General features: G+C 37.8%; 1 protein-coding gene across 1 annotated transcript; it reads left to right on the top strand.

Annotated features, from left to right (window-relative positions):
• Positions 1 to 9,294, top strand: LOC137489025 (uncharacterized). Its single transcript, XM_068216586.2, has 8 exons — positions 1 to 1,520; positions 2,482 to 2,988; positions 3,218 to 4,150; positions 4,254 to 4,348; positions 4,485 to 4,520; positions 6,124 to 6,616; positions 6,891 to 7,005; positions 7,371 to 9,294. Exons 1-7 carry the CDS (start codon positions 1,232 to 1,234, stop codon positions 6,968 to 6,970), a joined length of 2,433 nt encoding a protein of 810 aa, XP_068072687.1. The 5' UTR covers positions 1 to 1,231; the 3' UTR covers positions 6,971 to 7,005; positions 7,371 to 9,294.
• Positions 9,295 to 10,083: the final 789 nt, after the last annotated feature.

Raw genomic sequence — 10,083 nt, 5'->3', positions numbered from 1 at the left:
ATATTTATTAACCCTTAATTGGCCCACAGGGTCAGAGCTTCCTATTTTTGTTTACTGTAAATGTTCCCTTTATCTTAGGAGCATGAAGCTCTCCAACTACCCTAAACAAATCTCCAAACACAAAAAAAACTGAAGTTGATTTGGTTGTTTTAAAGGTGTGTAAGAAAAATTTAAATCACTGTTAGGTAGAAATGTGAAACCCATTATAAATCTGGAATGTCTTACATTTCTGCACACAGGCACAAACACACACTAGTATGACTGCAACAGAGAACATTTTTATAAAAATTGGCAAAAACAAATCTAATAAAAATCTGAAAAATGTTTATAAATGAAAGACTAACTAATACTAAAGCAAAAAAATCAACATGGAGTGTGTGTCACACACACACACACACACACACACACACACACACACACACACACACACACACACACACACACACACACACACACACACACAGAGTTATCTGAGACTTTTATTTTGGCACATTGAAATTGGCTGTTGTTTGTAAAGAGCAAACAATTAAAAATATATCAGCAACAATAACCAAAAGTACAAAAAGCTGAATTTTAATGTATTTGTAGAATGATAAAGTCTATCTGGTAAATATATATCATCAGTTTGAGGAAATAATTTCTAAAGCGTCAAAAAATATAAACTGAAATGAATAGGTGTCTGAGGACCCCTGCTGGATATATGTGGAAATTGCTAATTTTTTCCTCTAGCCTTATAGATGGCGGTATTTTATTTGTAAAATACAAAACATTCAGAAACCTTGTATATTAAATTAAGGTAAGAGTTTTAGTAATTTTAACATAAAAATTAAACGAAAACTATGGTTTATTTGAATGCCTTGGAATGGCTATAAACCTCCTCATTGACACAGGTGTATTTATAAAACACGTAGGTTTATGTAACACATCCCAGCACTAAGAACCTAGTTTTCTAATTAACAAGCAATAAATTAATCACATTTCAATGCAATTCATACTATTAGTGAACTATTAACTGTGACTTTTTTTACTTTATTAAACTTTCAATTTGCTGTGTGTTCGCCTTTATTAGTCAGCTTTATTTAATTCAAATGTATGTATTTTGAAAATAAACACGCCTAGAGACGCCATTCTAAATGTTCCATAAGTGACGCCACTCGGCAAACCGATCTTCAGTTCAGTGATTATCAAGCTAGTGAAAGGATTGTCATTTGAGCGCGTTTACAGAGTTTCGATGAATTTACCGATTTACCAATCATCTGTCGACTTAAAACACTCGATGAGTGAACTACAACACTTTATGAGTAAAAACACGATGTCTGTATTTGACCACGCGATGGCAGTAACAGCATCTGTGAGTAGTGAAATGGAGAAAGCAGAGACGGGTTTGTGGCAGGACACAAACGGCTTTTGCGACGACTTCTGTCCCTGGATTGACCAGGTGGACGGGACTGTGGTTTCAGAGGCCGCTACAGCACTTCACAAGCCCTCTACTGCTAATAAAGTGGAGGGAAATGCAACCGGTGAGATTATCAGCAAACACTCAACATTTATAATCTGTTAAAATCATTTAAAAACCAAGGATAGAGATTTATGCAAATATTGAGGCATTAAAATAAATGTATAAATGAAAAAAGACACATTACATGAAACAATAATGAGAAATGATCAATAATGTGTTTTAAATAGACTTTGGGATTAGAAACAGTTGTCCTGTGAGGTAAATTTTCAAAAAGTGAGAGTTGTTTTTCACTGGGCTTAGCCAAAACAATGAATCCACATTGACACTGAAAAAGACATTTAGCTGCTCTTAGTACAAGTATTTTGAGAAAATCCGCTTCTTCATAATTTGGGACACTCAAAAGAATAAAAAAACTGAACATTGTCAGATAAAACATTACAATGAGATAGTTTTAATGCATTTATTATAGACATGATGCAACTTTTCCCATAACACTATGTCTAGAAATTAATTTATGCTCCTTAAAAGGTCCCGTGAAATTAGGATAATGTATTTTTAACACATTAGCATCAGTATATTAGACTTAAGGACATCTAAAAGCTAGTGTGGAACAAAAAAGTAACACAATTCACATTTACAAGATAAAAACATGTAAAGCTTGCAGTTTGTCACTTCAGCATAAATCATCAAATTTTCTGATCAATCAACGGCTTTCTAGTATCTGACATGTCCCGCCCTCATTTTTACATTGGGTGTTCATTTGATGTGCTTGAGCTCAACCACTCTTACTGGCAGAGCTGTGAGAAAAACTAAACGCTACTGGCTGTTTTTAACAAAGGAGGCTCTATGCTCCGCCCCTTTCTTCATGTTTTAGTTGAGATTATGACAAACATTAAATAGTAAATGCACATCTCAAAACACTTCATATCATGTTACTCAAAAAAAACTAATCAAAAACATTTTATATTCATATTTGACTGTCATGCTTCTAATATTTTCTTTGTTATTTTTCTTCATCTAAGAAATCCAAACACAAGGCTGCAGGAGGAACAAAATCCATGCTTTCTTCAGGAGGGTGTGGAAGGTCATGAAGACGCCTTTCCTCCGCAGAAGACGAAACAAAGTGGGCCCTGATCCAGATCCAAAGCCAGATCCAGAGCCTGATCCTGATTCAGAGCACAATTCAGGTAATGAGCCTGATCCTGATTCAGAGCGCGGTCCAGATCAAGAGCCAGATCCAGAACAAGAATATGATGAAGATCCAGAGCCAGATCGAGAGCCTGAATCAGATCCAGAGCCAGATCCTGGTGAAGAGCCAGATCCAGACCGAGAGCCAGATCCGGGTGAAGCGCCAGATCGGGGTGAAGATCCAGATCGAGAGCCAGACCCGGGTGAAGAGCCAGATCCAGACCGAGAGCCAGATCCGGGTGAAGCGCCAGATCGGGGTGAAGATCCAGATCGAGAGCCAGACCCGGGTGAAGAGCCAGATCCAGACCGAGAGCCAGATCCAGATCAAGAGCCAGGCCTGGGTAAAGAGCTTTGAGAAAAACTAAACGCTACTGGCTGTTTTTAACAAAGGAGGCTCTATGCTCCGCCCCTTTCTTCATGTTTTAGTTGAGATTATGTCAAACATTAAATAGTAAATGCACATCTCAAAACACTTCATATCATGTTACTCAAAACTAATCAAAAACATTTTATATTCATTTTTGACTGTCATGCTTCTAATATTTTCTTTGTTATTTATCTTCATCTAAGAAATCCAAACACAAGGCTGCAGGAGGAACAAAATCCATGCTTTCTTCAGGAGGGTGTGGAAGGTCATGAAGACGCCTTTCCTCCGCAGAAGACGAAACAAAGTGGACCCTGATTCTGATCCAGATCAAGAGCCAGAGTCAGATCCAGAGCCTGATCCTGATTCAGAGCACAATTTAGATCATGAGCCGGGTCCAGATCAAGAGCCAGATCCAGATCGAGCGCCTGATCCTGATTCAGAGCACAATCCAGATCATGAGCCGGGTCAAGATCAAGAGCCAGATCCAGATCAAGCGCCTGATCCTGATTCAGAGCACAATCCAGATCATGAGCCAGTTCAAGAGTATGATGAAGATCTACACCCTGATCAAGAGCCTGATCTGGTTTCAGAGCCTGTTTCAGATCAAGAGCGCGGTCCAGATCAAGAGCCAGATCCAGATCAAGAATTTGATGAAGATCCAAAGCCAGATCGACAGCCTGAGTCAGATCCAGTGCCAGATCCTGGTAAAGAGCCAGATCCAGATCAGGATAAAGAGCCTGTTCCTGGACCATCTGGGATCCACAACACTGATAAACCTCATCCAGTTCCAAAGCCTGTTCCTGGACCATCTGGGATCCACAACACTGATAAACCTCATCCAGATCCAAAGCCTGTCCCTGGACCATCTGGGATCCACAACACTGATAAACCTCATCCAGATCCAAAGCCTGTCCCTGGACCATCTGGGATCCACAACACTGATAAACCTCATCCAGTTCCAAAGCCTGTCCCTAGACCATCTGGGATCCACAACACTGATAAACCTCATCCAGTTTCAAAGCCTGTCCCTAGACCATCTGGGATCCACAACACTGATAAACCTCATCCAGTTCCAAAGCCTGTCCCTGGACCATCTAGGCCCAAGATCTTGGCGTCAAGATCCTATGCCAATCAGAGTCAGTATTATAATAAAAGCTAATACAACGTTTATGTGTTAATGTAAGATAATATCAGTGTGAGAGACCTGAAAGCACTTAACCAACCTCTTCTTTTTTTCAGGATCTTTGGCAAGTTTCTATGAGCTGGGAGATATTCTGGGAAGCGGGGCCTTTGGCACAGTACGCAAAGCGCTCCGTAAATCTGATAACAAGGAGGTAATATCTCGTCTTATACTATACATGTTGCTCTCTTTGTTAATTGTCTAATTGAGCAGCTGTGTTGCTCAAATTAAATCAATTTGAGACTGAAGAATATGGTGGAAAAAATTATAATTGTATTTTCTCCTTGCAGGTTGCCATCAAACAGATTGAGAATGGCCGTTACGTGGTAAGTTGGAAAAAATAAATCACTCAATCACTTCTTTAGTGGTTTGAACACATTTACTGTTGTGCAATCCAGTCATTTGAACCTGTATGAAAATTTCACTCATGATCTAGTTGAAGAAAGTCATTTTGCTGTTGTTCATCTATTGCTACGCTACTGTAAAATAGACCTTATTTTGCCCAAATATTTTGGTGAAATCTGATTAAAGTGAAGAGTTACTGCAGTTTGTTGCTGCACTATATCAACTGTACAACGTAATGTGCATTTAAACACTTGTTTACTCAAAAATGGAAATTCTGTTATTAATCACTCATCCCTGAAACCTCCGTTTATCTTCAGAACACAAATGAAGATTTTTTAACTGAAATCTGAGAGCTCCCTCATCCTCCATAGACAACAAGGGACCCAAAATGTCCATGTGGAAAAATACCAGAAACATTGTCAAAACAGTTCATGTGTCTCCAGTGGTACAACTGTAATCAAACGAAGTTTCAAGAACACCTTTGTACACTAAAAAATAAATAAAATGGCTTTGTTGGCATCAGATCAATATGCGTGTTTACTATAGTCAATACTATAGTCAGTATGTATATTACTACTATTAGAGTCAGCAGAGCAACAGGCAAGAGTTGTATTGACCGCAGTAAACACACACCCTGATCTGATGCAGAAGACAAACGCAAACAAAGCCATTTTACAGTATTTTGCTGCACAAAAGTGTTCATGGAGCTTTGTTTGTTTACAGTTGAACTAGGGCTGCATGATATTGGAAAATTCTTTTGCTTTTTATAAATATTTATTGCGACAATATTTACAGTTTCACCAGATGGCTTCAATAGCTCTATTTGTAAGTAATTTATATATTTAGCCTGATCGGGATGATTCTGTAAGGGAGTGAATCATGCATCAAATATAATAAAAAACAATATGCGAGCATAAATAAGCGGAATAGAGCAAAACATACATCAAGTAGATTTTTTTGGAGGGTTTTCTGAGGAGTCCATTAATATTTAGTTACAGCAATTGAATAATCAATCCAGACTCAACATTGCATATACTGCAGTGTGACTATTGCGGATGTGCACATTGTGATATCAATGCTGAAACATTACATTATGCAGCCTAAGTTAAACCTGTGAACCCTTGCTGTTATTCAAAGACTATTGAATACACAAGACATGTCATTTGTATAGTTTTGAATGGGCAAAAGTGCAACAGTCAATATGGCGAATTAAGCCCTGAGTGAATGAATCAGAGATTACCATATAGATCAGGGGTGTCAAACTCAGTACCTGGAGGGCCACAGCCCTTCATAGTTTAGTTCCAACCTGGCTTCATCAGACTTACCTGTAGGTTTCAAACAAGCCTGAAGGACTGGATTAGTCTGATCAGTTGTGTATAATTAGGGTTGGACCTAAACAGTGCAGAGCTGCGGCCCTCCAGGAACTGAGTTTGACACATTTTGCTGTTTCCCCATTCAAACAGAATGCCTGAGAGGCTTTTTTTAAGAGTATGAACTTTTTCTGAAAATTTTAAAACATTTTTGCATGAAGTATTCTTCCTTCAGATCTGCATCTACTAACCCTTGTTCTCTTTTTCTCTTTAGCCTGGCTGTTCCAAACCGATGATTAAAGAAGTAGAGTTAATGCTTATGATGAAGCGTCCGCCATTGTGCAAATACGTGATAGAAATGTACGAGTGGTTTAATGAACCTGGATACATTTCAATGGTCCTGGAGTACCCAAAGCATTCTGAAGACCTGAAGAACTATGTACGCAATTGTGGCAAGCTGGACGAACATTTGGCAAAATGCCTCTCGCGACAGATCATTCTGGCAGTCAAGCATTGCTTTGGCAAAGGCATTGTGCACAACGACCTGCATTCAAGCAACATCCTGGTCAACACGATGACTAAGGAGATCAAGCTGATCGACTTCGGCTGCGCTTACAAAGTGTGTTCACAGGACATATATAGTGCCAACTTGGACAGCACCAGGGATATAGGCTGCCTGCTGATTTACATGGTGACCGGAAACATAAAGACTTACTTCGCTGCTAAATTCAATTGCAGATTTTCACTTGCAGCCAGCTTAACCAGTGGTGAGTAAACAGACACTAGCTGTGTTTCCATTAAACTATTTAAACTTTATTTTTAAGTTAAACCTTCATTTTTTATGCACATTTTGAAGATTTATGCATATCTTGGCAAATACTGCACTATTACTGGTATAGGGGGCGGTTTAGGATACAGCCATTGGTAGTACAAATTTCAGAAGGTATCTTGATAAATGTCAGCTTTAGTGTATATGATACAGTCTTATAAGAAAGATGTGATCTTATAAGCAGTGTATTAACCCTCTTTCTCCTTGTACAGACTGCCGTGACCTGATCGATAAGTGTCTGAGACATAGCCTGATACTTGATGGGTTCTTACAACATGACTGGATGAAGTGACACTTGAATGAAGACAAGACTCAATGCAGATAAAGGTAAACACAACTCAGCCTGAAGGAAACTACATTTACTAGACACACAAAGCTGATGATCGGCCAGTGTCAGATATGCGCTTTATTAATCGGTTTTGACATTAAAAAAAGCATTTCCAAAATGCTGAATGATTTGATGTCAAAACCTTGAAGTCTATTTGACATCCACACATTAATGTTACTTCTGTAATAAACACTCATAGACTCTCATAAACATGATTGTTGGAGCTTAAAGAAGTCATTCACAGACTACAAGAAGCCATTCATAGACATGTTTTTTTCCATTGTGCTGCTTCTCATGTTATATTAATATGCACTAGTCAAATTCCAGACATGCATTTAATATTTCCTCTTTTGTTTTTCCTCAGTATGGACTTCACATAGAAAGCAGCAAGGTCTTCTACAAAAAATCCTCTCATCTTAAAAAAGAAAAAAAAATCAAGGTTATCCATAAAAAAAACTCATGAAACCCAACACAAACATCATAAAGAAGCCATTTCTTCACTGCAAATGGAAAAAAAGAAGAAGCCACATCTAACTGATCCAGAACCAGAGCCTGAGCCAAAGTTTGCAGGATCAGCATCATCATCTTTCCCAGGAAACTGCCTCTTCTGTGCAGTAGGAAATGGAAACTAGTGGTGGACTGTAAGGATGTGGATGGTTAAATCTGACTGCATATTGAGGAGGAAGAGTTGTTTCTCTTGAGGATAATGATGATCAAGAAATACCAGCGCCAGTACAATGCATTGGGTCAGGTTTCTATGATAAGCAGAAGGTTTAAAAAATATAGATTTTAGGAAAGCCCTAGGCTAAAATGAGCATATATTTTATTATTTATTGGCTAAAATACCCTGAACACAACTGAAAATTTTAGATGAAATCAGAGAACTCCCTCATCCTTCATTTACAGCAACAGCCCCAAGTTGCTCAGAAATAAAGTCCAGAAACTACCAGAAAATCTTTTTTTGGTATTTTTCTGGACTTTGAGGGTGAGGGAGTTCTCAGATTTTAGAGTTACTGATATCAGAAACGATCTAGGAGGAGTAGAGGGTGGTGGAGGGCCTTTTTTCAATTTGTGTTGTGGATGGAAGTGTACATTACTTACACTGACCCTAAAGTAATTGTAGACTTCTGTATTTCTGTTGTTATTTTTAGACAGTTCTAGGCTTTTTTTAACGAAAAAATCTCCTGAACTCAAATGAAGATATTTTTAGATGAAATCAGAGAGCGTCCTCATCCTCCATGGACAGCAACAGCCCCAAGTTGCTCAGAAACAAAGTTCAGAAACTACTGAACAAAAGTGCCGTCAGTGATTCAATTGTATAACAAAAATCATAGAACAAAATTTCTGGTATTTTTCTGGACTTTGAGGGTGAGGGAGTTCTCAGATTTCAGAATTACTGATATCAGAAATGATCTAGGAGGAGTAGGGGGTGGTGGAGGGCCTTTCTTCAGTTTGTGTTGTGGGTGAAAGTGTACATTACTAACACTGACCCTAAAGTAATTGAAGACTTCTATATTTCTAATTTTAATCTTGGACTGTCCTAGATTAAAATGAGCGTGCTTTTCTTTTTGGCAAAAAAATGTTTTGAACACAAATGAAGATATTTTAAGATGAAACCTGAGTGTTCCCTCATCCTCCATAGACAGCAACAGCCCCAAGTTCCTCAGAAACAAAGTCGAGGATGAGGGAACTCTCAGACATACCACTATACGAAATGAGCTAGGAGGAGTAAGGTGGTGGTGGAGGGTCTTTTAATAACAATAAATAATAAAAGTATTGATACATGTTAACAAGTAAAGAGTGATTAATGAAGAATAAAGAATTTTCAGTTTTGGGTGAACTGCCCCTTTGAGCGGTAGCATTAGTACATTTCATCATGGTTATAAAGTGAGGCTTTATGAATGAAAGTCTGAATATTTTAAATCAATTTTAATACAAAGTCAGTTTAAATTACGTCTGCATCATATCTTCAAAGTCAAGGAACAAAAACCTGTTTCATGATTTGGAGCCACACAATACAACATGCAGGAACTAAAATAAATGATGTCCAGGTTTTGCTTATCGTATATATCTGACCCAATGCATCGCGACTGGCTGAAGTACAGGTGAAATCGGAGACGTTGAGGGTGTTCAACTCTTTCAGGGTGGATTTATTCAATCGTCATCCTCTTAATCTCTGGAGAAACAACACATCTTCCTCAGATGATGCTTCCATCGATATCAAGTATCAGCATTAGAGAGGCAATTTGAACTTTTTTTCTGAATGAATAAAGTTGATTGTACATCCAAAAATGAAAAGTTTGTCATTATTTATTAATTTCAGACTTGTTCAAAACTAGTTTGAGTTTGTTTCTTGTTGAAGACAAAAGAAGATATTTTGAAGAATATAGCCACTGACTTCCACAGTATTTGTTTATTCTACAATGGATGTCAATGGTCATGGGTTTGCAACATTCTTCAGTACATCTTCCTTTGTGTTCAATAGAAGAAAATGATGAAGAAAATTTTTTTTATTTTTGTGTGAACTATCCAACACAATGTCAAGGCAATTCGTAACTTTTTGATTTAAAGGCTAATTCGTATGAATTCGTACGATCTAATTCGTACAATTTAGTACGATTTGATCTTTACCCAATGACGGTTGGGTTTAGGGGTGGGGTTAGGTGCCACGCCTCCTTTTTAAAATCGTAAAATTTCATTTGACTGAACTCGTACGAATTTGTACGAATTAGCCACTAAACTGGCAAAACGTAAAATACTTACGTTTTCTCATGAGATCAGGCTGGAAATATTCCTTTAAGTGGTCTCATCCAGATAATGGCTCCTAAACACTGCTAATCTTTCCCTGGAGCCTCTGATTATGAGCTGAATAAAGGTGAATTTGCTGTCAGTTCTGTTTTATTTCATTTCATGTTTTATAGCATACAACCAATGACTTGTATATTGAGATTATATAAAGAGGTTTTGCATTAATTAAATTGATTTATTGTATAACAAAAATCATAGAACAAAATTTCTGGTAATTTTCTGGACTTTGAGGGTGAGGGAGTTCTCAGATTTCAGAATTACTGATATCA

This window comes from Danio rerio, chromosome 22 (assembly GCF_049306965.1).
Source record: "Danio rerio strain Tuebingen ecotype United States chromosome 22, GRCz12tu, whole genome shotgun sequence".
NCBI classification, from domain to species: domain Eukaryota; kingdom Metazoa; phylum Chordata; class Actinopteri; order Cypriniformes; family Danionidae; genus Danio; species Danio rerio.
This window is presented reverse-complemented; position numbering and strand designations above follow the sequence as displayed.

Excerpts from the sequence above, each read along its gene's own strand:
- LOC137489025 (XM_068216586.2), top strand. The coding sequence starts at position 1,232 with ATGAATTTACCGATTTACCAATCATCTGTCGACTTAAAACACTCGATG. Across the intron at positions 1,521-2,481 it reads AGTGGAGGGAAATGCAACCG|AAATCCAAACACAAGGCTGC; the intron begins GTGAGATTATCA and ends TCTTCATCTAAG. Across the intron at positions 4,151-4,253 it reads AAGATCCTATGCCAATCAGA|GATCTTTGGCAAGTTTCTAT; the intron begins GTCAGTATTATA and ends TCTTTTTTTCAG.